The sequence below is a fragment of the Periophthalmus magnuspinnatus genome, chromosome 15, assembly GCF_009829125.3.
Source record: "Periophthalmus magnuspinnatus isolate fPerMag1 chromosome 15, fPerMag1.2.pri, whole genome shotgun sequence".
NCBI lineage: Eukaryota > Metazoa > Chordata > Actinopteri > Gobiiformes > Gobiidae > Periophthalmus > Periophthalmus magnuspinnatus.
In genome coordinates this window covers 8,094,091-8,122,047 of record NC_047140.1, presented here as the reverse complement: position 1 = coordinate 8,122,047, position 27,957 = coordinate 8,094,091, and the positions used below count along the sequence as shown (strand labels likewise).

Sequence of the window (27,957 nt, the reverse complement as noted above, 5' to 3'; positions counted from 1 at the left end):
AGACACTTTGACTGTGCGAGAATATAGACGTAGAACTATTTTAGCGAGCTGTTCTGAGTCATATATACAGCAGGGAGAGGGGCTCGTCGAGGGATAGAAATGAGAAATTATTTAAGTTTATCACAAAAGACTCTACTACGTGTGTGTTTAGTGAAAGTCAGGTCTCACTGTGCTGTGTTTGTGTGATGGCTGCAGATAAAAGAGTAAACAAAAAGCCAAGAATATAATGAAATAAATATTAAAATGTAATGTTGAACTAGAAAAAATGCTGCTCACGAACCGTTTTCTTTGGCAGTGAACATGTGATTTGTATTATTCTGTACATGGAATATAAATGATGCATGAGTTTATTTTTTAACCAAAACTTGTTTGTGGATGATTTTTTATAAAGAATGACTGTATTCACAAATGTGTGTGTGAAACATATAAACGATATGGAACTTTACACAGATCTGTCTCTCTTTTTTAAATGTAGAAGATGAGCTGTGTCTGATCTGTTACTCCAGCATCATCATATTAACATGCACTGGGTTTCTGCTGCAAACCCAATGCAGCTGTATCCAGGCTGCCGTGGCTCAGTAGGTAGAGTCAATGGTTTGATCCTAGTTTCAATTAGATATGCATGACGTCAGCCTGTCCTTGGGCAAGGCACTTCACCCACACGGCCTGGTATGTTTGTACATCAAAGTAGGGAGGCACTGATCTAATACTGGTGTCGGATATCGGCGTCGATACTGAAAAATTTGCTGGATCGGATATCAGCTTTCAAATATCGGTTCAGTCACTATCTTGGTTAAACATTGATGTGATAAGACTTAAAAGTCTCATAATGTTTGAACTTGTATTTATACAAAGCTGTTGTGTAGTTATTTATGGAGTAAATAACAGCTACATAACATTTGCATAAGTTTTGTCTTACTTTACTTTTGTTTAAAGGAAATAAATGCTTTCAGTTTCACACTGGTATCGGTCAATATCAGGTATCAGTAGATATTTAAAGTTGTAAAGCTGTAGTATCGAACAGATATAATATCAAAGTCTATTTTTATTTATCTTGTATCATAGTTTATATTTACTATTAACATTATCCATTGTTTTGTTACACCATACCGCCAAATTAAGTTTCTAGTTTGTGAATTTTGCTCAGTGACAGTGGGAATAACTTGTTCTGATGATCGCAGTGAGTGTGAGTGGTAGTTGGAGGAGCCAGTGGCACAGATTGGCGCCTGATTTCTGTTAATGCTGCTGTTTTGGGGCAGACTATCAGGTGTGGAGAGAATGAATAAAGAACTGAGAGGCATTTGATTGAGTGTTCAAGAAACGCTATATTAAACACATTAACCAAGTGTCTGGAGTCAACACTATTGCTACAGCTGTTGAAAACCAGAACCCAACACCATTAGAAAGAACTCCATGTACCAGTGGAGTCTAGTTTATGGTCAGCATGTAGGACATACTTTCCACTCCCCTGTGAAAGTGTTCTTACAGAGAGGACATAACACCCACAGAAAAGAACGAGGAGGCGGCGCTCTTCGTCTAGAAGCTTTATTGATAATTGTTTACATCTCACAATGCATTCCACAAACACAGCTCCGCGGGGAGCGTTTATAGTCACAATTGAAGTATGAAGTTCATTCACAATTATACTTGCATAACAAACAAACGCTTGAAGATTCTCTAAGTCACATCGAGTTGCAACTTGATGAAGATATCAGCTTCACAGACAATATGAGAACGTCTTGTTTAAACCCACTGCTTTTTTTTTTTTTTTTTTACAATTTTTCCTAACCTTTTATGACATGGGTGAATGTAAACGTGTTCCAGCTGCTATGACATGGAAAGAACTTGATGCAATTCATGTGTTTCATTTATCTGCCAAAAGGTTTTCTAGGTGTCTCTAGCTAAAGTTACTCAGAAGCAATGAAAGTTTATTAATTAAACGGTAGTAGGACCCCACCCCCCTCCCTCCCTCCCTCTTGCCCCTCCCCCCACACCCCGCCTGGAGTCACAGACCTGGTGTACGGCGTCGCTCTTCACACGGAGGCCCCACCTACATAACGCGGCACTGACCCAGGACACAAGCTGAAGCCCGAGGGACACGACAGGTAAAAGCACACAACCAGAACTAAAGACAAGGCAGCTCCAGAGGCCACTACGCCTCCACCGAACCCCAGGAGAGAGTAGAGACTTTGGGCTGACGGTCACGCAGGGAGGCGGGTCAATCGAACAGGGCCCAACAAAATAAAATAAAAAATAAAAACTATTACACTATGACGGGAGGGTTGTCGTGAACCTCGGCTTCACTTCTTTAGAAAACACAAAAAAGGAATTCACCTGGAAAAAGTGTTTATTATTAAATTGACAAATAAAGTTAGAAGGGCTGCGTCTGCGCCAGTCCCCTCTCCTCTCCTCCGGCTTCCTTCATTTTACACCCCTCCTTCTCCCCCCATCTCCGCCCACACGCTCAATTCAGGACGTCCTCCGGCCAACTGCCAACTTGCCGTGACTTCATTCGGATTTACGCTTCATCCCGGGAACCTTCGCTTGGATCCTGGACAAGAAAACGAATACAGGTTTATGGCCCTACATTACACAAAATTGACACTTGTGAGCTTTAAACTATGTTATAATATTATCTCATCAAAAATATGCCTGTTTTGTTTCATTCACACATGTTTGAGTAACTCTTTATTATTAGTCTGTCTACATCGCCAAAGCTCAAAATGCTCTCTTCCACCTTGTGATGTCATGAAGTGGTAGTTTTCAAGTTAACAGCTACATTTTATTCAGTAGAGACTGATCATTCCAGAGCTAAAATGATCCAAATGATTCTAGTGAAGGTGTATGGAGTTTACAAACACAGTGGAGCACTTCCTGTATTACCACATGACATCACAAGGTGGAACAGAGTTTTCACTTTGAGAGAAGAACTCAGTCTAAATATGCAAGGTTTGTTTGTTAAACATGTGTGAATGAAACAAAACACAACATTATAACATAGATCAGAAAATAGTGGAATATGGGTCCTTATAAAAAAAAAATAAATAAATAAAAGTTTTTCTTACAATTAGATTTTTAAAACAAGCAAATCCTTAAAAGAAGAGCCAAACTGAAGTCCATACAAATGTAGTCCAACTTACTTTCCAACAATGTCCTTAATCTGGTTGTTCACCAATGCCAGATAATGGTCAATTTGACCCTGAAACAACAAGCAACATTTACTTATACAGCAGATAAACAAACTGAACTAGTACCCACAATGCAACTGTTACACATTATTTCACATGTGTTGTTACCTGGTGCTTCTCGTAGATGATTGGGCAACTGAATGCTGCAACCACAGCTACAACAGAGAGAAAAATGTTTAGAGACTATATTCTTCTAACCGCAGTAATAATGTTGCTAATGAGAGCAGTTTTACCGAGAATGACCAGGGTGAGCCCGTTGAACAAGGCTCCAACATAGGTCAGGATCCACATCAAAACAGCAAACTGCAACAGAAAAGATTAAGTTACTCCAAATGTGTAAAAGTGCATTCAGACAGGGACGTCAAGGGACATCAGGGGGCGTCAGGGTTACATGCAGTCTATGGAGACATGCTTCTAGGCGGGTGCAATGTTTCCACGGCGCGTTTCAAGCGCTTTGTTTGAGTGATGATGCCACAGTTGAAAATTTTAAACTTTCTTTTGGTGAAATTCACGTTTCAAGCATCTGCCCTCAAATGCAAAAACGTCCAACTAGAGGCGTTTGGTGCAATTTTGACACTGAGAAGTAAACTAGATGGATAAGGCAGCAGCAGATAACTAAAAATCATGGATATAGTTCTTCCTCAGTCCCATTCCACTGTCAAGGAGAGCGCTGCAAGGACAGGAAGTTGTGAAATTACTATATTGATCTAAAAAGGGCTTAAACTAGTCCACTTACTTCCTGTGTGCACTAGTACTGCGCTTCCGACCCACCTATAGCTGCAGGTCATGCTAGGGAGCAGCAGATTTTTTTGTGTATGTGAATTCAAAGAGCTGAGAAGAGATCAGCAGGTGTGCATGAGGTAATTGGAAAGGAGAAGAGCAGAACATTTACACCTTGAAGGGCCCATATTATGCCATTTTCTGGTCTATGTTATAATGTGGTCTCCTCATCACAAACAGACCTAAAGTTGTGTTTTGTTACATTCACACATGTTTAACACACAAACCCTGCATATTTAGGCTGAGTTCTTCTCTCAAACTGAAAACACTCTGTTCCACCTTGTGATGTCATGTGACAGTACAAGACTCGTTCCACTGTGTTTTTAAACTCCATACACCTTCACTAAAATAATTTGGATAATTTCAACCCTCCAATTGCCAATTTCTATTGAACTTAAGGTAAAAGGTACTGTTTGATGACATCACAAGGTGGAACAGAGTATTTTGAATTTTGGAAATGTAGACAGACTAATAACGCAAGATTACTCAAACGTGTGAATGAAACAACACAGTAAGTGTAATTTTTTTTTGTAATATAAGCCCTTCAACTGCAGGAAAATAAAGATTTCAAACATGTATGCTCTGTTTTGCATGCCTCCTTTAAATAAAATTGGTAAAATGAATGTCACAGTGATCAAATAATGACTAAGACATTAAACCGTCATAACAGATAAAGTTCACTGAACAGATCCTGTGGGTGGGGGTTTGCAGCTGTTTGAACCTGGCTCAGTTTTCATGTCAGACTTGGGCCCTTAAGCACTTCCTTTTGTAAATGTAGTTTGACGCAACACGACAGTCCGACAGTTCAAGCCTGGAGCTAGCCAACGTTTTAACCACTGGGGCGACTGGTGGGGGTGTGGAAAACTCTAGGGAGAGGAGTATTATGATGGTAGATAAGCTTTTAGATAAGCTTTTAGATAAGATAAAGGCAAGGTTCAATATTCTTATGGATCAGAGACAATTATAAATCAGTTGCAAATGGTCAACGTTACCCTCTAAGGACATGTAAAGTGGGGTATTTTAGTGAGTGTGAGGGAGGGATGACAGTGGGGTGAGGGAGGGGTCAAGGAGGGGTAAGAGCTGGCGACGACAGTCTGAGGACAGCTGCACGGCTCAGTGTTCACACAGGGAGACGCTGCGATTAACTGCTTTATTATAGTGAGACAGTTCTCACTCAGTGTCTATGAGCAAGGAGACCTCATCTGATCCTACAGGTTTATGTCGAAGTTATGAATAACACCGGCGGTAGTGCTGCGAGGTTAATCGAATCGAAATTTGAATGGACGCACTTAGCAAACCGCAAAGTCTAAAATTTAAAGTATCATAATTTCCTGCACAAATGACAAAATGTCCAGTTTTATTCTGCCTAAAAACTGCTAACCCTGTAGTTTAGATCTGCACAAACATGCTCTGAAATATGATTCTTGTATTAGTTTGTAAACTCACATTTTAGTTTTTTTGTCACTTCTCTTGGACATGTTTAAAATATGAACTTTAACCAGAATCTTGTTATTAAAACAAACCACAAACCTAATGGCACACGCAGTTATTTTCCAAAAATAAATAAATGTGTAAATGAATAATACTGCATCTAGATATTTTTCCCAAAACATGCAGCTCTAAGGCAGTACAAAGTGGGTGAATATTTCCCTCCATGTTTTTAATCAGACTTTTGCCGTCACATTCTTGTAATACATTCCAGGGGTCTGTTGAATTGTAACACATGCCCCGTCGTCATCAACAGGAAGCACACGCTGAATAATATCCTGAGAAATGTCTATATATTTAGGAGCCAATTTGCGAGAGGAAGGGAGTGTCTTTTCCAAGTTCAGTAGGAGAAAAACATTGATCAACCCACGTCACTAATTTTCTAATCAGTAAAAATGAAACTTTTCAGGTACAACTCCTTTGATTAAAAAAAAAAACATTTTTTCACAGTACAGATCTTGTAAAAGCAGCTCTTACGGTCAAAATGAGACTGCTTTGTGCTCTATTTATTAAGCATTTTTATCTTTTGCAAACCAGAAAGTAAGGCTGGTGCATGCTTAGCATACTAGTTGTTGTTAGCATAATGGTAACCCAATTATGAAGTATTTCTAATCATCCGCAAACCAGGAAGTAAAGCTGATTCACTAGTTAGCATACGAGTTGGGAGAGGCCATAACAGATTTTGCCAGTGCACTGTGTGCTGTCTTAATCCAACTATACATCACCTCTGTGTGATGTCTATATCCAATTATAAACCGTTTTTAGCATCCACGAATCAGGAAGTAAGGTTGATGCACTGTTAGCATGCTAGTTATTGTTAGATGCAGACAACACACAGTGGCCAGAGTGGAGCTTTGCCGTCATGTCAATTATGAAGCATTTTTATTATCTGTGAACCAGGAAGTAAGGCTGGTGCACTGTTAGAATGCTAGTTATTGTTAAAGGCAAAACTCCTTCACTTCTGAAAGTTGTGAAGAGCACTAAACTCATTGAATATGTGACGAATAACTTTAGATAATTCCAATGACTTTAAAGTGAACTAGCTCTGTTTTTTTAAAGACAGTAAAAATCAGGTACAGCGTTTTTAATGCCCTGTGCTCATGTAACAGTTCACTTGTGCTGCGGCTTCACCTTGATGGAGTCGACCAGATCCTCAACGAGGAACAGGCGCCTCAGGTCTGCGATGCTCTTGTTGATTTTGTTCAGGGCCAGGTCGCTGTATTTGTGCACCATGTCTTCAGATAGTGCCACCTCCTGGTCAAGATACTGCCTACAATAAGACAACAGGACAACAGTTAGCTTGGGTGTAGCACAATACAACTTAGATGAGTTTAATTAGACAAAATCAGTTTAAACCTCAACACCGCACTATTCCTGGGGCTTTTCCAGTGAAAAAGCAAGAGAAATGAGCTTGTGCAGATTATGAAAAGCCCTGTTAATAAGTCTGATGATGGTCATTAACAGGGTTTGTACTAAACCTAAAGCCAGCAGCACAATAAACTGGCTTTCAGATTAGTCGGCCCTTTCAAAACTTATTTTCTTAAAAGTAGAAGAATCTTGTTTCCCAAAAATAAAGGCTCATCATAATATGCAATATTCAGTCCTTATAATTATTCACATAAATTCAGTCCATATAATTATTTCTATATAGATCTAAGAACTAACACTGGCTCTGTTCACTTGCCCCAAAATCTATTATCAGATTTATGGTCCTTTAACATTATTTAAATGACCTGTAAACCACAAACTCTGATGTGAGAATCAGACAGACCATGATCAGAAAGAATAAGTCTCATAAACTCAGAAAATCGAATGATAATCAGATTGAGAGTGTAACCACAGCCACTGTGAGCTTCATGAAGTTCTATCATCCTAAACCACAGTTTTAAAAGGGAAACATTTAGGAATAGTCCATTTATTTTTCTGAAATACTGCGACTGTCACAAGAAAAAAGGTCGTTATGGCAACAAGACTCAGCAGGTATGATTTATTGTATATCCTGTATAGATCCAGCCTTGTGATAATAAATGGGATATAACGTGTTCCAGAGGGTTTAGGAGAGTTAGGAACATTACTATGATTTTTTTTTTGGCCATTAGGTTTAAAACAGACTTCAGACAGACGTGATCTCCAGAATGTGATGACGTCATGCTCCCGGATGTGGGACATTGTACTTTGCCATGGCAAATCCAAAAAGTAAAACCAGAAATGTTGCATATGATCATGATACTGAATACACCAAGAGTTAGGGTTGGATTAACCTTCACCCAAACTCTCTATATTACAAAAAAAATCTTGTAAAAAAAAAAAAAATCTATGTTAAAGAGATGGCATTTTACTTCTACGGGCTAGTAAGAGCTAACACAGAACATTTTTTAATCACCAGGTTACCTTTTATTGTTTTGAAAAAAGCTAACTTTTCCAAAAATATTCATTTTAGCTGCCCCCCATCTGTATTAAATATTATTGGCCTATAGATTGTTGTGATCTCATCTGAAAACTACACATAGATGTTTTATAATTAGATGACAGCACGCAGTGGTCTGATTTTTGTTACAAACTGATGTTTTTATAATATACTTTTGGTTGCCTGACGAATACAGAATGATCTCTCTGAATATTTTATAGAGATGATATCAGTCTGGTCCCCCACGCGCTCTTGCGCCTCAAACCCAATCGAACATGATGGTGCAATCAGATTGTTTTTTTTCAGTGACGCATGGGAAAGAAAGAGTGCATTGTTCTATCATTTACAAGTAAAATCACTTTTATCTCCCCTCACATTAACAGAGTTTAGTGCATCGCTCATTACAAAGATGTAACCAGACTCACGTCTATGTAAAGTATTGAATAAGTGAGTATTCTGATCCCAGGCAACACTTTTGGAAGGCCAGAAACTTAATTTGCAAGAGAAAAGTTGGGGAACTCAGGTTTAATTTAAATGTATTTTGCATTGGGCTCTTGACTGGGTGTGTCATCTGAGCCAACTCACTTGAATGGGTGTCCTTCGTCGGACTTCTGGATAGCCTGCAGGATGCCCTTGTATATCCTGAAGCAGATGGTGACAGAGAGCAGGGCCAGGCCAATGTAGGAGCACACGCTGACGATGCTGCACATGGTGAGGGACAGCAACAGGAGCAGGATGGCCCCAAACACTGCCCCCGTGCTCTTAACATCGCGCCAATAGAGGAGATCCACCACTGAGGACAGCATACAGAGCACAGGTCAGACAAAGGGCATGGGGGGTGTTAATATATAGACTTTAGAAATATACAGACAGCAAAGGTTTATTAATGTTGTTGAAATCAGAAATCATGCAGTCACTCATGAGTTTTGAGGTTGATTTGAGGTAGAGTACCATTTAACAGATCAACTCTGTTTCCAGATGGATTTTCTTCAATCATCTCAGCAGAGCAGTCTCCATCATGAAGAACTCACCCAGAAGCAACGTTTCAACTTCCTCACTATGCACTAGCAGACCCTCAGACACACTGATACTTTGCAGCTGATTGTGTCAGCGTTCTGTTGGGGTGAAGCTAACTTGAGGCACTGTTCTTTCTGAAGCTCTGTTACTCAAGTTAAACAAAGGCTAGATAAAACTCTAACGCAATCTGGATGTGAGATGATTTTGTACTGTTAAAGTTCCTCTCAAATGACATCACAGTCACATGCTAGCTAGTATTAGCCAACAGTTTTTCAGTTAGTCACTCTCATCCTTTGTGTTGTTGAAAATCACACTCCTAAGCAGGACTATGAACACTTGTATTGATCAGACTACTGAAAATTAACTAATTAAATCCATTTCTTGTTTTTTTGGAGGTTTTGTTGTTTGTTTTAAGACAAACTTAAAAACGTATCAGGCTGTGTTTGTGTGCATTGTGTCATCATGTAACTGCAGTTACATTGCGCTCCATAGACATGTGTGCTCAACAAAGTATCAATATAACCAAAAGACATCTATATTTCTTGTAGTTGTGTTTCTTCCTGACTGGAGCACTGACCTCTGGGATGTTCTCATGCTGCATAGTGACTCAGCTCTTGTATCCAGACTACATCATGTGTCCCTCCAGGAGTTTGGTCACATCTGACCCACTCATGATGACATCACTCTGATGTCATCAGCTTTCCTCTAAACCCAGAGGACAGGTCACTTAACAATCATTACATCTGCAAATCTGGCCTGCCAAGTCTGGATAGACCAGCACCCAGCTCAATCTATTTTAATGAGAAGATTCTGCCAATGAACTCCATGAACCACTCACTGCATTTACAACATTTTAGAGACTCTTCAGTTTAAACTGAGCTGGAGACAGGTCAAAACTCTATGGTGGAATTTGCTGTTTAATTGTCAAACTGCAGATTTGTTGATCTGGTTTATGGTTAATATCTCTATAATTACTGGGCATAATCACATGAAACAAAAACTGACAAAAAGTTCAAAGTGTTCTATGTCAGTAGAGAGGAACAAAAGATAAATACCCTTTTCAGATTAGCTTCAGAAAGTAGTGCCATTATTCAACGCTAAGGATGTGATTGTTGTCAGCTGAAAGGACTTTAAGCCATAAGATTAATATGTTAAGTTTGTGAATCCAATTCCAAACAAATAAAGGTGCAATATGTGTGTGGGAGATTGACCGTTTTTGCTAGAAATATCCAGAGTTTTATAGACCACTGCCCTCCATCTGAAATTACGACCTCATCAAATTCTAGAGAGTGAACATAACCTATTCCTTGAAGCAATGACAAAAGACCATGGCAATATAGTCTCTAGATGGGAAACTGTCCACCAGGGCCCTGCGCTCGTTTGTGCAGTCTGAAAATAGTAACTGCTTTATATAGAATACAATAATAGAATATATAGACAGAATGCGTAATTTAAAAAAACTTTACACGTTTCATTCACACAGGGATTCACACACTATTAGGCCCATTATTCTGAGGCAAAAATCAAGGTTAATTGCCATGCCCGGAGACATGTGGATGGGAGGAGCTGCCTTGTTCCCAACAGTCAGATTACGTGCTGTGCCTCCTGAGATATCTGCCACAAATGATACTTTTACTTAGACGCCTGTATGTTCTGATGGAGTAGAAACTAAATATCAATCTTGTCCCCTGCTTGACCTGGATAACAGCAGATCTGGGTCATTTATAAAAATCTTATGACATTACTCAGCGCTGGCAACACAATGGTGCTCACATGAAACACCCGTGTCACAGGTCTGTGGCGAGTCCTCACATGCCCAGGGGCAGTGAGTGTCTCAGGGGAAAGTGAAAGAGCAGAGGGTGGCAGACAGCTGGAGGTCCCACACGGACCATACTTCGGTTTCACCAGAGAATTCCAGGCAGGTCAGTGGTTAATATTAGAAGTCCTGGGGTCTCCTACAATCTCACGCGCCATTGGAAACCTGCTCTTGTACAGTCAGTGACACCAAGACCAGTTAATCAGTTACATAAGGAGTTTATTCACACACTATGCTAATCACCATTTACCCATTCACCTGTAAACTAGACGGCCCCGTTTTGATGGAAATGCCTTCTAATATGCATATGGACAGTTGGACCAATAAAGTGCTATGATCATCAATTCAAGAGCGTTAAATCATTTAATTGATTTTATTTCATGTCTGTGTAAACCCTTGTCCAATGGTTGATCGGCCTGTCTACGCATAATAGTGGCTTAAATAATGGCAGGGGAAGCTGCAGCAGAAAAAGCATCTTCCATTAGCACAGTGTAGACAGACTGTTAAATAAGGCGCGTGCAGAGAGCAGATATGTCAGGTGAACAACTGTCTGAGATCAAATATGTCGCTGGTTAAACAGGCACAGTAGCCCTGTCGCCCTGGGACATGACAATGGGGTTTAAATGTGGGCGTTGACTGGTAACTCTCCATTATGAGACAGTAGCATGCTAAGCGCATGTTAGCAGCTCGTCAGCTCCCAGCAGCAGCTGTGTGGTGACAGTGAGCCTTTGTCTGCATGTAGACCGCTAACAGTGGCAAAGACTGCGATAGAGGGGTGGACCACGGGCCAAATGTGGCCGCCGGGCTACATATGGTAGCAGGCGTGTTAGCATCGCGGAACCTGGCTAAAAATAGATCCGAATCACTGCTAGCTCTTGTAGCCGATCCCATTTCACTGTGAGCTATATTTTAATTCGCAGCCTAATCCTCTCTCACTATCATGGTTTATGATGGGGAAACGTGAAGGCCCACAGGCTGCACACAGAAGCGGTCAGCCCCTAGCACATCTCAGCAGCGGGGCTAAACGTCAAACTGTCCGCCGTGACCTCCGCGCGCGGCCCTGCTGCTCCGGGCCTCCCCCGCCCAGCCCACACACTCATGCAAATACTTAACCGAGTATTCACACAAAGTAGCGGAATGCAAATGTGTCATGTAAAGAGGGTGATGGTGGTGAACAAAAGATTATGGCTAGACTAACCCTGTTTGGCGTCCATCTTGAACCTCCGCTAAGCAGCAGCTCCGCCTGGCTCCAGAGAGAGGCAGAGAGACACCCGGCCACAATGGACCCACAGCCGGAGAGAGGGCGCATGCGCACTCACTACTCACACCTCTATACATTTTGTTCTCAAAAACTACAAAGGAAATCTTTCTCTTTGATCATTTTCAGACGTGTGGTCATTTACACACAGGTACGAGATTCTATAAGCTCTTGTCTAGTTATACTCAGAAAACAAAATGTAGTAATAACCTACTCAACTTTTTCTGATGTACAAGAATGCCCAAGTTAAAAGTATTACAACTTGTGCAATGAGCTAAGGAACATGTTGCATAATCAGACTGTAAAAGAACTGGCACGAGAAGTGCCCAGATAAAGTGAGTTCAGCCCAACCAAGTTAAACATGAATTTCATCAGACAAAATGTCATATACAGTTAATCATGTCAAATAATTTGGACTGGAATTGAGAATATACAAGAACAAAAATAAATAAATGCACCTTGCTACCAAGACCAGAAAATGTAACCCTATGGTTAAAATATATATATCTATGCTCCTTCCTGTGCTATTTACATACATGCTTTAAGTCCTCCAGCAGCAGTGTTGCTAGTCACATGTTTTATACCTTATACTGTAGTAGTATTGTTGGCCATCAGATTGAAGATTTTAAATCCCTCATGTGTGGTTCAAGTGTGGGATTACCCAGAGGTAGAGCTGTGATTTATATGGCATTCAACTCCCAACTCAAAGAAAAACAGGGCCATTAACAATGGGAATAATGACTTTTAAAATGTGCACACTGCACTTTTTAAACTAACCACATCATGTGTTAGAGGTATTTGCAAAACTGCTGTTTAAATGGTTTCAGAGGTAAATGTGCTGCTCATTATTGACATGCTCCAGTCACCGCCCAGAACAGCTCAGCACTCACCACATCCAGGACAAAGGTGACTGCTCTGAGTGACAGGTCAATATGACTTATGTGTATGAATATTCACCTCGTATCCACTGTCTGCAACGTGTTATGGCGTCTGTCTAATGCTTCATGTCCAATCTACCCATTATCACCAGCCACATCAGTAGTACGCTTCTCAAAATGCAGTTTATGACACAACATAAACAAACTTATCTATTTTTGATGCACAGAGTAAATAAAGTCCCTTAATGCTTAGTCACCATGCACTCACGCCCCTGCAACACACTCGCAGACAACACTGTACACTGCATTCACTACACACTACTAGTCATTTCAAGGCTGTCCTCATTACAGACTCTATAAATGGCATTTTCCAACACAAACCAACCATCAGAGCACAAAAGCTTCAGTGTTTGGACGCTAGGCAACAGACACAGTCCATTTTCTGATAATTAGACAACAGGACACATGACCATCATCAGCCCAAAAACACAAATATGGGAGGATTTGGTTTTAAGAACTGAAATTGAGAATCTCATCTAGACAATCAAGTAAACCTATTGTTATGGTTATTTAATTCACCACCACATCAACCCTGACTACTGTTACAACACCATGTTTGTTCTATTTGTGAAGTCCAATAAAACATTAGTTTGCATTTTGTACTTAAATAGCAAGTGCTTGGCTGTACACAACTTATTTCACACCAGTGCATATGATTAATCTCCCTTTTAAAAGCCAGAATAATGTGGCCACAGCAGAGCCTGGTGAGTCTGACCATCCATGGTAATGGTAAACAAAAGGCTGCCCCAGAACCAAAACCCTTTTTCTTCCATCTCTCCCCTGTATTAGCATATCTTCGACTCAGAGACCAATGAGCATAGAGCCAGCTGACATCTCCATGCTCTCAGATCCTGTCTACCTTTGGCCACAGTGGCTGACTACCCAGCTGTCCAAAGGTCCTTTTTAACTACCAACCAGCCAGACATTGCAGCATTTAACAGAACCACAGTCTATTGAAAAAAGAAAGTTCCAGCATGACCGAAAAGAGCTGCATCATCACTGAAATTAATTTTAACTTAAAGCACCTCACATTCTTTTTACAGAACACCCCTTACATCAGTATCTGCCAAATCTGCCATGCACAAAAGAAAAGCAAAAGCCCAGTCATTCTAAAACCCATGTAATGCCCAAAGAGAAAATGAGATGAAGGAATACCCTGCTCTTTCCAGCACTTAGGAGCCAGTGCAGACTCCTTCTCCACTGAGTTGTTCTCCATGCCGTCAGATCAGCAGGCTAACATTCCAGAGAGACAGCGACCGGCAGAGGCAGTGAATGCAAATCAGTGCCTGAATGTTTGTAGTCGGCCCCAGGAGGAAGAGGAGGAGAAGGAGGAGGGCAGAATGAGGCGAGTCTTCCTCTGCAGCGAGCAAATGCACTGCTGTCAGCTGACGGTCTGCTGCCAGCCCTCTGACGCAGCAACTATAAACAGCCTGGCTCTGCTCCTCCGACAGCTTTGGCTCTCATTCACCTTGCTCCTTCCCTTTCCCCTTCAGTTCTTACATTGTCTGGCTTTGTCATCCTCCAACCACACTGCTCACACTTCTGCTGCATGGCGTAGCAATGAGACACAGGGAAACGCATGAACTCTGCCACTACAACAATCATGCAAACTTTCAGTCAGTTACTCTGAAGTCTCTATAGAAAAGACTCTAAAGCATTAAATCTGTAGTACTGTATGACTCTTATAAAAGTTCCATTCAAAACATATTCCCTACATAAAGATTTGTTATCATGTTTAAACTTTTATATTTCGCAACATAAAACAAGGAATGATACTTGTGTATATATACTTTTGTAATCGTGAAGTTGTTGCTGCATGATTTGTATGAAAGCCATTTAATCCTCCCTAAATTTGCTTTACAGAATTGCGTTTCTACCAATTAAAATACAAAAATAAAACACTATCTGCGCAGTTAAGAAATGAAAAAAAAAACGCAATATGAGCGCCCCTGTTGTTGTACCAAGATCATTCCACTAGAGGGCGCCATCTTCATGTAGAAATCAGCATACACGCCCACACTGCAGCCTAATGAAGGGCTATAACGTTTTGATGTACAAAGGTAATGTTTAAACTGCTGTTGTAAGACGTATCATAAAGTCTTGGCCGTGGGTACAACCACTCAGATTTCATTTGACAAACAAACTTAGATTAGAGACTAGAGATTCAGAACTGGTACAACGGGTTTAAACGTATGAAGTCAAGTGTATGGTTTCACATTGCATCATTCGTTGGTCAAGTTAATTGTTGTAGTACACACAGGTCTGTGCAATTAAATCACATTTTAATAGAGTTTGAGATTTAACCATACTAATCCTTAAATATATGCTTGTTCCTTTTTAGTTGAGTTTGGGGGAGACATTTGACTATTTTCTGTGTTAAATGGCAAGGTTTAAAGGGCCCATATCAGACTCTTTTCTGGTCTATATTAAAATGTTTCCTCATCACAAACAGACCTGGGGTTATGTTTTGTTTCATTCACACATGTTTAACACACAAACCTTGCGTATTTAGGGTGAGCTTAAAGGCTTAAAAGCTCACAAGAGTCAATTTTGCGTAATGTTGTTTTTGTTCAAGAAATTAATTGTTTTAATTAGACAAAATAAAATCTATACTCATGATCAATTAATATGACGAAATAAAAAATAAAAAATAAATAACAAAACATAAAACTAGACCAATTTTGTTTTGTAATACCACTCAGCCCCCAGTAGGACCAGAACAGACAACTGTGTCAAAATAGCCTGTCTTGGTCGGCTGAACAATGAGGTAGTTACATAAAGGAGAAGTCCAAAGTTTGTCTCTAAGGAGGAGCAGTGAAAATAACCCTTCACCTGCTTTTGAATATTTGCCTTTTCCGGCGACATGATGTAATGTGGATTGGCACAGAGGGTACGTAATAAGCAAACAACCCTATCTTTGTATTAGGGACAGTGAGAAAGTTCACTTCAATCATCTACTTTCAAAAAGTTGCAAAATAAAGATTACACATAATAAAGTACATATGACAGGTCAGACTACTAATTTCATGTTTTGGTCTTCAGTTTGATTGTGTTTATTTCACTGAAAAATGTATTATAAAAAAAATAAATAAAAAAAAACCCAAAACAGTCCTTACTATAAATGCGCTTGCATCTCCAGAAACCTGACTTATTTGTCCTGGAAGAGGCCCCCCTTCAGCTTGTTTTCATGGAAATGTTCTTCTTTTAGCTATAATCTTTCACAGTATGGCATAAAAATAAATACATCTTGATGGTTTATATTCCAAAGTATGGCTTTAACTTTCTATTCCTATGGAATCATGCCAGTGACATGCCACCTCCAGAAAGTAGGATAATGTAGAATCTTGCATAGTTTTGTCTTTTTTTTTTTTTTTATTTGATGAAGTTTACAATTTCACTTCCTGTTTGGGCACGGGCAGCAGACTTATGACATAAGTAATAAGAGATGATTCCATAACTGTTACCTAGTAACCATAATATCAACACAGGTCAAACTTGTAAACTGCACAATAGCTATGATTAAACTAATAAAAAATAATCATTACAACGCCTTCATTCGTTATATGGTTTAAACTGCCCGAAAATTGTGTTCAGTGCATGTAAGCATTTTGGATGGGATTTTCAGTGTTGATGACAGAGGGATTGTTTTAGAACTCACCACTATGCTGTATTTTTTTCTTTTCAACAATCTGTTATAGTATAAATATATAAATATTGACTATAGCAACTATCCCACCAAACCAAGTCATAATTAGAAAAACATGAAAACCTGTCATATGCACTTTTCAATGTCGTTACCCTGGTGTTACGTTGGTATTGTGAGTGATCTGTTAAGTCAGCGCAGCCTCCAGTCAGCTGCCAGAATCACGGCGTTGCATTCGGAGTTGTATAATGGGGAAGCGATGGGTCTTTTCTGGGTCGGAGAACCCTTTGTGGGCCTGCCAGTGTCGCAATGCAGGGAGTAGGAGGTTTTAATTAACAAGAGATCCCCCCAGCGTACAGGCATTTACAGCTCAAGAGCAAGTCCTACTGCTCCAATTTAGCTGTACATGCGAATATCTCTGCATGTCTAAGCGAAGACTGACTGTGCATTTCTGTGACTGATCAATAACAACTTAATCCGAGCCGATAGCACTTCAGGCGGACTAATTTAAGAGACGGAAAAAGGAACTCGCAAAAGAAACGTATATATTACATCAGTAGCTGTCTCCACCAAAAGTGTAGCCTCGGGAGCATAAAAAGAACAGTATGACTTAATACTGGGTGTGGTAGGAGATTTCATATGTAATACCTTTGGCAAGCTCATGAAGTTCTTAATACTACTTTGGAAATGAAATGGTTAGATTCAGTTTTACCTTTAAAGGGGTCATAGTACAAAAGGACAACGTGTACTGTTAAGCGGTTTGGATTTCTATTCAGGAAGTAGTATAATGCCCCTTCGACACGTAGTACAGTTTGTATGCGCTTGCAGAAACATGCAGGGTGGGAGCTGGGGTCTGTCAGAAGGGATTGAATTTCACATTGGCATCTCGGGTTATTTCTAGGCCTTACAGCAGCTAAAACCAGACTAGGAGGTAACTCAACTCTGGAGGAAAAATGCACAGTGGGCAACCAGAATTGATCATTTGCATTGCTGTTTAAGTGAGACTTTAGATTTCTGAAAACAACAGACACATTTTATTTTCAGGTGATAAATACTAGCAGAACTTGCAAGTGTACTTACCACAGAAACAGAACAATAACATATAACAGGGCATGAAATAGGATTGATTTGGGTTATGTTAATGATGCAAAATGCAAAAGAAGAAATAAAGCACATAAGTTAAAATGTCACAAAATGCAAGGGTTGATGTCAAAAGAAAATGCAGGACGATGCAAGGCGGAGAAAGGTGATTGTAGGGATAAAGTGATGGGGTCTATAAAGCAGAACATCTGCTGGTTCTTTGACTGGGAAATAACTGAACAAAAATGCAATGGGCAAAAGTATGACGATGAACATGGAGGTGCCAGGAGCAACTGAAGAGGGTGTAGGGAGAAGGTCCATGCCTGAAGAAACGTTTTACCTGTTTTTATGTTCACGTTTGGCATCTTAAACAGACTCTTCTTTGCAGTCGTTCCTTCTGTCTTTTGCACTGGGGAGTGGGTGACGGGTGCTTTGGGTGGGGTTTGCTGAATGTCAAGCTTCTCCAGTTCGGCCTTACTCTTCTGGGGGGATGACTGGGTCAATAGGAGGTAAGAGCTCTGACTCGAAACCTCCTCATCCATCAGAAGGGTTGGAGTTACCTTGGATGGAGGTGGAGCTGAAACAGGACTCTCCTCCTTCCTCCCAAAGGTTAGATCATCATCCATGGGGATTTCTGGTGCTTTTGAGGAGGCAAATTTGGAAGTATCGAGTGCTTCCAGAAACTCATCAATAACACCCCTGGGGGGTCTTTCAATGAATTCAAACTCCTCTGAAGAAACTTCATGCTCAGAGACCTCCTCTGCCACATCAGGCTCCTCCATTTTTAAATCTTGCTTATCAGTTTCCACCTGAAAACTAGCTGGATTTTTAGCCATGGCTTCCAGGACAGGGGAGAGCGAATCTGCAGTTGGAGACTCGGAATCAGAATCCTCACCAGTTTGTTTTTTGATCTTGAAATCAAATGGTTCCAAGTTCTCTGGCTTTTTGGGAGAGTCAAAGCCTGCAAACCAGTCCTTTTGTTCTATCTTCACTGGTTCCTCATCTTTGCCTTTTGTAGGTGTGGTTTCTTCGGCCTCTTTCACAAGATCAAAAGCGCCAAAGGCATTGTCATCCACCAGTTTAGCATGTTCAGACGCTTTGACCTCCATTTCCTCAGCCATCTCCTTCAGCAGAGACACTTTGCCTTCAAAAGCGAAGGGGTTGGTGGAAAGGTTGATTGGAGGATTGGGAGATTCCATCATTTTGCGTTCAAGGATAGGACTATGGTCTTCAGGGGTGCCCTCAGACGAGCCAGAGTCCATTTTGTCAGGATTAAGTGGAGAAGACTTCAGAATGTCTGGCAGAGAGCGAGGTGGTACAGCCTCATCCTCTCTCTTGTCCTCCTTCTCATCCTTCAATTCCGAGAGGTCTTTCACACCTGATGAGAACTGACTCATCGACTGCATGAAGGAGTCAGTGGCCTTCTTCCCAGTGTCAAACTTTTCCTCCTCATCAAGAAAAGATGGAGGGCTGTCAAGGGTCTCACCCGTTTGCCCATACTGGACCAGATCTGGAGTAGGACTTTCTGACATTTTGGTGGTTCTGCTCTCAGACTTGGACTCGCCAAAATGGGAATAGCCACTGTCAGCCAGTGGTGAAAAGCCGTCAAATGGGTTATTTTTTTTCATCTCAAACATCAAGTCGTCATCTTCATCTGAGTTGTTGCCTTGAAGGTCAGACTCATATTTGGAGCCAATTGCAGTGGTTTCTTTTGAGAATGGATCCATGGAGATTTTGGAGCTGTCTTGAGATGTTAAGAAATGTGAATCCCAGTGCTCTGTTGGGTTAGAGGAAGTAAGGTCAGACTCGGGAAGCATCATCTGAGGGGTCACAGGGGAGGGACCAGTGGAGGACCTGTCTGAGCTAGCCATCTTCTCCTCTGGTGAGAAGGATACGCCGCTGTCTTCGCATGGATTATGAGCAACTGGGTCTTTCCCTAGACTCAGGTAAGGGCCAGCTAACGGATCTAGAAGGTCGTTCTTATTCTGACTATGGCCATGTCCAGGAGTACCCTCTTCACCCTCCCAAGGCATGTTCTTGGAATGAGTAGTAGGGGGTTCAGTGGAGAAGGAGCCCAAAGGTGCAGCAGATCCCGAAGTAGGGGGTTGGTTGGGACTCTCCGTCAGAGAGAGCTCTTCCAGAGAGTCAGGGGAGTGTAGAGGGGAAAGAGGAGAGATGGGAGCAGGGGAGTCACCCTTCTGCCCAAGTGCTTGAGTAGAGAGGGAGGAGGGAGAATGCAATACAGCACATATCAAATACATACATTCCTTAAAGTGCACACCACACCTGGGTAAAGCAGTTCATTAAAACATTTCTATCATAACAGACAAAATCTACAAACTAGTTGCATGAATACAATGAACTAAACTAATAAATGTTTAATAAATATTAGTATCATGTGAATTACTTGTTCAGCTGGCAGTACTTATTCACTTATATAATTATCTATTACACATTTGAACATAAAACACAGAATTAAATCGGTCTGAAACCTAAGTGATTTGAAATGAGATTCTTAGTGTTGTAGCTAACTGGGTTTATTTTTTCTGAGACAAATGTCAATACTACTGAAAAGTGAGTCACGTCTGCATGTCTGTCTGACTCTGCATCTATGTCTTGAAAAAGAATAAGCATGGCCAGCAAAGCAAGATCACCCAATTTGAACTTAATCACAGACACAGGACTAAAGAAAAGTCCCAGTCTTCATAGAATTATTCTGCACAATTTGTTGAACAATTTAGCATACCCCTTTTATTCTAGAAGTACATCCATTTGGACACATGCTAAATATTCTACCCCAGGTTTGGCGCCAACAAACCATGCTTTTGTGTGTTAACGATTTAAGTGATTTAAGATAATGATTCTGCTCAAAGACTACAAATGATGTCTTTTATGAGAAGAATCATTATTCTTCTAAAATGCCTGTGTTAGTTGTGGCTTGTCTACTCTACAAGAGTAAGGCAACACATGGCATGTAAACACAAGCATGGTAGTAGTGCTGTAAGCAGTTAGGCTAATTATGCAGGCAAACAGACAAAACTACAGGTGACAAGTACTCTATCCACACTATTAGCATGCACTGTGCTATTATCTGAAGACACAAACAATGTCAAGTGAAGAGTGTAAAAGACTGAATGTATGAAGAAAAAGTTCAAGCAAAGAGGACTTGCCTGTGGGGAATTGCATCAGAGGCTGAAGCTGAGCTTTAGGAGGAGAAGGTACATCTGTGAAGGAAGAGAGACAGGAGCAAAGAGGGAAATCAGTTTGAAAAGGCAAGAACCAGGATCACAGGTTAAATGACAGACCACAGATCAGAAGTTATAGAATCCCACTCACCAGCAGTAGAAAATATGTATTTGAATGTGTTAACTAGAGCAAACTATGGCATTTTTGTTACACTTAAAGGGCCCATATTACGCTACTTTCTGATCCATGTTATAATGTTGTTTCCTCATCAAAAACATGCTCGTTTCATTCACCATTCACACAAGTTTAACATACAAATCCTGCATATTTAGACTGAGTTCTTCTCTCAAACAGAAAATACTCTGTTCCACTTTGTGATGTCAGATGCTGATACAGGAAGTGCTCCACTGTGTTTTTAAACTCCATACATTTTCACTAGAATCATCTGGATGATTTCAGCCCTGGAATTGCCAATCTCCACTGAACAAAAAGTAAAAGGTAGCTGTTAATTTGAAAACTACTGCTTCATGACATCACAAGGTGGGAGAGAGCATTTTGAGCTTTGTAGATGTAAACAATGTAGACAGACTAATAATAAAGTGTTACTCAAACATGTGTGAATGAAACAACACAACTCCAGGTATGTTTTTGTTGAGGTAACGACATTGAAACATGGCTTAAATCTCACAGGAGTCAATTTTGCGTAATATAGGACCTTTAACTGTCATCGTGAATTACTAAAGAACTATTAAATGCAGGATAGTCCCCTTTCAAAGTAGATTTTCTATTTGACTTTTAATTTTTTACTTTACTCCTCTCTGAGCATACAGCAAACAAATATATTTAAACCTGATATTGACAGACTGACAGTACTTAAATGGTTTGCATTAAAGTAGAGTCCTAAATGCGATGAAAGACTTGCCGTCAGCCAGGTAACTGTGGTATGTGAACATAAGGTACAAGTTAAGAGTTTTATTTAAAGACAGGTGAGGCTGGAACACAATGACAGATGTGTCAGTGGTATGGCACAGCAGACCACATACTTGACAGGGGCAGAAAGAATTTAAGATCAAAACTCTGTTTCCATTAATGAAGAAATATGCAGCTCTTCACAAAAAATGTAAGTTAAGTCAAACACATTCGCTTGGGTCAGGCTGCTGTTACACAACACAGCTTTGACACACAAATCTACACCTGAACACACTGTACCTTAAGACAAGAAAATACTTTCCACCTATACTACAAACACAAGAAGAAAACCTGTAGAATAACTAGTTGTGAACACTATTTAAGCTGGTAAGCCGGTAAAATGCTTACAAACTCAAAAGGCTTTCCAAAAAGTTATTAAGCCTTGAGAAGTCAAACGCACCACTACAGGAGGTGCGGCCAGGCCAGGAAAGCAGCACCTCAATTATGTTGAGGTAGAAGGAATGAAATGAATGAAAAGCACCATTCACATATTGTACAGTTGCAATTTATGCCAAATTTAGTTATGCCAAAGTTATGTAATTAAGTAGGTAATTAATTGGACCACACAATTGCAAATTTACAGTTAATTCGTAATGTTTTAATCATAATCTTCATTCTTAATCTTTTGATCATAAAAACAATTGATTTAAAAATTGGACAGAAAAAAAAACCACACTGAGAAGCAATGAATCAGCTAAAGATCAATGTTATACGTCAAGAATTTGATTTTGATTGGTAGTAGATGGGATCCATTTGTGGTTACCTCTGCTGTCAAGGTTTAGTTTCCAGCGCTGAAGCAGACCTAAACCAATAAGACATATTAGCCACCTGAAATGCTTACACTTATTGAATTAGGACACTCTTGTTCAGTAGTGGGTTCCTCACTCTCTGCCTGGTGCTTGCATTAAAGACAAGCACTGCTCTACTGCTTATAGACCTGCTCTTCTGTGGGGTAAATACATCTTTAACCCTTGATCCTGAAGGCTGGCTTTACATGTGCCCTATCCATATCCCCCAAGGGCTAAAAGTGTCTTGAGACACTCAACAACTTAACTGTGATATATGACTTTGGGTCAGGCCCTCACCTGCTGGCTCTAGCCTCCTCTTGTAAAAACGAAAATGAACTCCTCTGACTAGTATTAGAAGAAATGAAGCATAACCTCAAAGCAATAGTTCAGTTACTTTTGAGTAACTGCTTAGTATGCTCACGATAGGCCTGGGCTAGTGGGGCACTTGTGCATAATTTATACTTCCCCTAAAGAAAGACGACTGTCAGTGCACTTTGGGTATAGAGAAGCTGCAGATTCAAGTCTGTAAATGGGACCAATCAAATAAAACAAACATGTTAGGCTTCTATCACCTGTCCGGTTAGGGCAGAGCAAATAATGGAAGTTTATTTTCAAATCATTTGAATCATTTAAAGGCACTTGTTTAAAGTCTCTTGTTTTATGCATAAAGCTTAAATTAAAATCTATATTTATGTGTAGCAACAAATATATCATTCAATTTGAAAACTGCTCAACACAAGGGAAGGAAATTGCCTTATGAATCACGGTTCCTGAATGCACCAGTTTTTGCAATAATAGAGAAGTATTAAACACAGATTTGATGCATAATGGCCACACAGGGAGGATAGTGTATATAAGATCCTGGGCTCTAACAGACTGAGCAGAACTACAATATAAACACACTACGTACAATGTATGCACCACTCAACACGTGGCTCTGAAAGCCCATACTCGTCTCCGCTAGAGGAGGTGAGCTCTGCAGATTAACATAACGGTCTCATCTCTTCCCTTTTAGAAATTCAACAACTGGGAGGTGTGTCGGCTCTACTAATAAAAGCACTTAACCACACTCACACGTGCCCTCCTCCAGGATACCACAGCACACACAGGGCACAACAATAACAATGGAGTGGTTAAGCTTTGGTGAGTGTGCCTGACATCACTGTTGTTCCTCTAATCCACCTGACCACATCACATGCTCTCTATAAACACGCAGTGATGGATGTAGGTGACCTGAAAGGAGATGTAGGCCAGCAGCGGAGAGGGCAGAGTGTCTGGCCATTAGGCATCCTGTCAGTTAACCCGTGAGATGGGAATAACACTGGTCAACAGGAAAATTTTACGATAAAAACTAAGAGATGAAAACATGTTGATTGGTGTTGTTTAGTTGCTTTTTCACATTTGAACAATAGAGTAAGCAGAGGTTGTCGGCACATAGAAATAGTAACCAAAATGTACTTTACTGTACCTATTTTAACCTAGCAGACTAGTGACAAAACAAACACTTTTCCTAGCAAATTACACCATGATAAAGCTTCATGTTTGTCACCCAGGCATTCATTGGTATCGTGTTACTTCTGTGACATGAACGCGAGCTCATCCTGCTTCACCAGGGGCCTTGCCAAGCAGCCCCACCCTGCCTCTCCTCTCCCTGAAGCAGTGCAAGAGGCCTGTTTACTCGGGATCTAACACGTATTACAACTATATAAATCGCTGGATAATCTCCTAAACGACATAATATACTTCCACCTGTTTAGACATGAAAAATATGTCACTTGGGCAGAGCTAGATTTGTCATGGCAGCGCAAAGCAGCCATATCCCGGCGCACGGGCCTGCCTCTCCTCTCTGGGATTGTGGCCGGATTTGGGATGCTGTTTTGGGTGGGGGCGTGGGGGATGAGAGGCTGCTGGGACAGTGCGGTAACAGAGAAATATGTGGCCGGTTTTAAAGCGTTGCCACTTGTCTGATAATGTTGTGGAAAGACTCGGGAGGCGACAGGGAGTGGACACGGCGCAGATTCCTTTGTTGTGACTAATCTCTGGGTTACGGCTTTGGTACACAGAGCGAGCTAGCGGCCCCTGGTTCAATTATCGGACACACTCTCCTCTCTTCTTAAGTGCGGAGAATTTGTTAGGCGTTCCCAGTGGACTCGTTCGTAAAGTAGTAATACAGATTATTAAGGCGTTTTATTTTCAGCTGTCTGGTCGGCCATTCCAATAAGACAGCGGCAGGCACGTAAATTATGACGGAACTCTTGAATAACGCACAATAACAACACATTTGCAGCTGTATATTTCCATCATACATTAAGCCAGGTATATCCATTTACCCTGGCCATCTCCCTAATGCAACTAGATAGGTTAAAACGCCCCGTGTCCGATAATGGAACCACGCTACCAACTCCCGTTAGCAACAGCGGGCACAGCGGGCACACGCACAGAACAGATGGGCGCCGTTACCTCATTCTCACCGCATTTGCTATAAATAACACTGAAATGCATCAGTAGCGTATGGAAAATGTGCAAATGTATTGGGAAGATAAACTAAAACCAGCAGCAGTCAGTACATGTGCCAGATACTAATGATGCAGCATTCCGTCCGTTGGATGTTCAAAACGTCCAAACAGGTGGGCCGCATCACAACACAGCACAAATGACACCTAAATGTCCGCTTAAATTTACAATTAACCCACCTCAGACATATTTATTGGATACAATTTAAAGTTTATGTCAAAAGTCATCCCATTCAAAGTGTGTTTAATGTGTCAAACAGCCGGTTGGTGTCGTGGCAACAGACTCGTTAGCATCACTGAGTCGTGGCTAACGTTGCTAGCACGGCCCTGCAAAATGCGCATAAAGTCACGCACGCAAGTCGAAAACATAATAGTGACAGCGATGCGTGAGTTTCAATAATGTTTTAAGGTTAAATTACAGTTTTTGATCTGGTCTGTTGGTAGAAGTTATCAGGGATGCTAAAGAAAGAAGTGCAAAAATAACCGGTATAGAAATGCGAACTCACGTAAATAAGGTCTAGATTGTAAACATTAAATCAAACCAATGGGAAATGTGCTGAAATAAGAGAAGAAACTCACAAGATGCTGGAGCCGGTGGTTCCTCTGTCACTGCAGGCTGGTCTGCTGCCTCTACGGGGGCTGGGGCTTCTTTGTGGGGTTCAGCCACAGGGAGGGCGTCGCTCACTGGGACAGGGGCAGGGGCAGGCGCAGGCTCTGGCTCTGGCTGCGGCTCTGGCTCTGGGGCAGGCTCCGGCACAAACGTCGTAATCTCCGGTTGGGCTTTAGGTGCGACCACTACGGGCTCCTCGACTACGGGCGGAACCTCAGGGACAATGGAGGGGGTAGTGGAGTCTGGGAGCGCCGCCTCTACCGCCGGCACGGGCTCTGGCACTACCACGGGCTCAGGCTCTGGTACGACCACCGGTTCGGGCTCTGGTACGACCACCGGTTCGGGCTCTGGTACGACCACCGGTTCGGGCTCTGGTACGACCACCGGTTCTGGTTCGGGCTCACTTATTGTCGTTTCTACAATAGGTGCGGGCTCCGGGACAATGATCTCCGGCTCGGGCTCTTTTACCGGGGCTGGTTCTTCTAACGTTACCGGATGTTCCTCCAAAGTTTCTGTGAGCTCATGTGGCGCACTGTCTTCAGCTATGTGTCTCTCTAAAGCGTCCCGAGCACCACCGACCAGGTCAACAATATCATCCACACTGAAGTGGTCGGTTTTGGGCTGCTCCAGCTCCAGTTCTGGCTCTGGTTCGTAGTGGTGCACCACATCGTTCAATAAAGAAGTGGTTGAAGTAACTTGCTGCTCCTCACTGTCTGCCATTTTACCGTCTTAAGAAACCTTTTTCTACAGCGGAAAAAAAGTTTTGTCTCCAACTAGTCCCCTGTCCACAACCCCGTTTCACACGTCCACAGGGAACGACTAGAGAGCGGCGACCCCCTCCGAGAAAGCCCGCTTTAGACACCGGACAAAGTTGGACAAGTGCGCCACAGAGACAGAGACAGAGCCGAGGCTCAGATGGCCACAGTGAATTTGAGAAAGAGATGTGGGGAACTTCACTGACCAATTAGCCACGGGTGAACTTTTGAAGGACGTGACCCGAAACCAATGACTGAGCAGAAATTAGCACTAACCCCGCCCAACCTGGACGTAGGCGTAACGGGACACCTCCTCTGTGAAAGCCCCTGCTGGAGTTTAGGAGGAGCAGAAAGTTGAGTCCTTTTCTGACATAAGTGAGGCTCCAACAGGGCACTTATTACATAACAACTTATTCGTGCTACTGTAGGCTATGGAAACAGATATGCGCAATACATAGCCCTGTATATGCATAAGAAAAAAAGAAAAAAAAAAAACAAGAACAAGACCAAGACCTTGCTCAAACATACAGCTAAAATTATCAAATAAAATTGGAAAGCCATTTTAGTAAGGGAAATGAAATATCAAGCTATTTATATTACAATAATTTATGGGTAAAACAGCTTTAACATATGACTTTTTATGCTTTTATAGGTAGACCTGCTAATGTGACTGCTCTTTATTGGCCCTGCTGTACATGCAAGAGGAAAGCTGGGCCTTAGTTTTGAGAGAATATAGATAGAGATATAGAGTTTCATAGCATTCTGACAAGCTGTAGCCTATATATATAACCTGAATATCTATGTGTGTGTCTATGGCTCATGTTGTACTGTACATATGATAATGTGTGGGAGTGAAGGAGAGGAAGAACAGGGCAAAGGGGGCGTGTCAATATTTCTAAACAGCAGTGCTCACTGTTAACACCAAAGAGCACAAGCGTTGTGTGTTAGCAGAATGGATTATTTGAAGTATTTCAGAATTATATAGGTGAGTTACTGTTTAGAAAGAAGTAAAACCCACTATTATAGAATCTTATAAACTTTTGTTGTTGGGAATTTGATCCACAAATTCCCAAATTGGTCCACATAGGTTATTTAAAACCATGCCTTTGTTTTTGAACAATTCCACTACTTTTGAGAAGCAGCTACTTGGGTCCAGAACCAGGAAGTCCGAGCACATAAATCTTGGGCTCAGGTCTCTGCACTGGCTTCCTGTGGAGAATAAACTTTAAAAAATGCTGATGTAGTCCTAGTTCATAGTCCATCACGCTATGGTACACAGACTGCAGCAGAGCGTTGTGCCCTCAAATGAGAAGGTAATCAAGCCGCAGCCTTCCATTTCTCCAGGACCTGTACATCTCCAGGACTTGTGAACACTCTATAACACCCATCACCCTGTAACACCTGTTGCCTTATAATACCAGTCACTTTAAAATACCTGTCGCTTCATAACATTTGTTGCTTTACAACACCTGTCACTCTATAACACCTGTTACTTAATAACTCCTGTCACTTTATATCACC

General features: G+C 41.3%; 1 protein-coding gene across 8 annotated transcripts; it reads right to left on the bottom strand.

Annotated features, from left to right (window-relative positions):
* Positions 1-1,529: 1,529 nt before the first annotated feature.
* Positions 1,530-26,618, bottom strand: LOC117382125 (reticulon-4-like). Of its 8 annotated transcripts, XM_055227142.1 has the most exons (10): positions 25,651-26,618; positions 22,534-22,572; positions 20,786-20,839; positions 17,956-19,824; positions 8,449-8,656; positions 6,588-6,726; positions 3,422-3,491; positions 3,297-3,343; positions 3,141-3,199; positions 2,330-2,551 (listed from the first exon to the last, which is right to left on the bottom strand). In XM_055227142.1, exons 1-10 carry the CDS (start codon positions 26,399-26,401, stop codon positions 2,509-2,511), a joined length of 3,279 nt encoding a protein of 1,092 aa, XP_055083117.1. In that variant the 5' UTR covers positions 26,402-26,618; the 3' UTR covers positions 2,330-2,508. The 8 variants fall into 8 exon arrangements, with proteins under 8 accessions (XP_055083118.1, XP_055083120.1, XP_055083122.1 ...); XM_055227143.1 differs by lacking the exon at positions 22,534-22,572 and having other exon boundaries at positions 1,530-2,551; XM_055227144.1 differs by lacking the exon at positions 17,956-19,824 and having other exon boundaries at positions 25,651-26,606.
* Between the last annotated feature and the right edge of the window lie 1,339 nt (positions 26,619-27,957).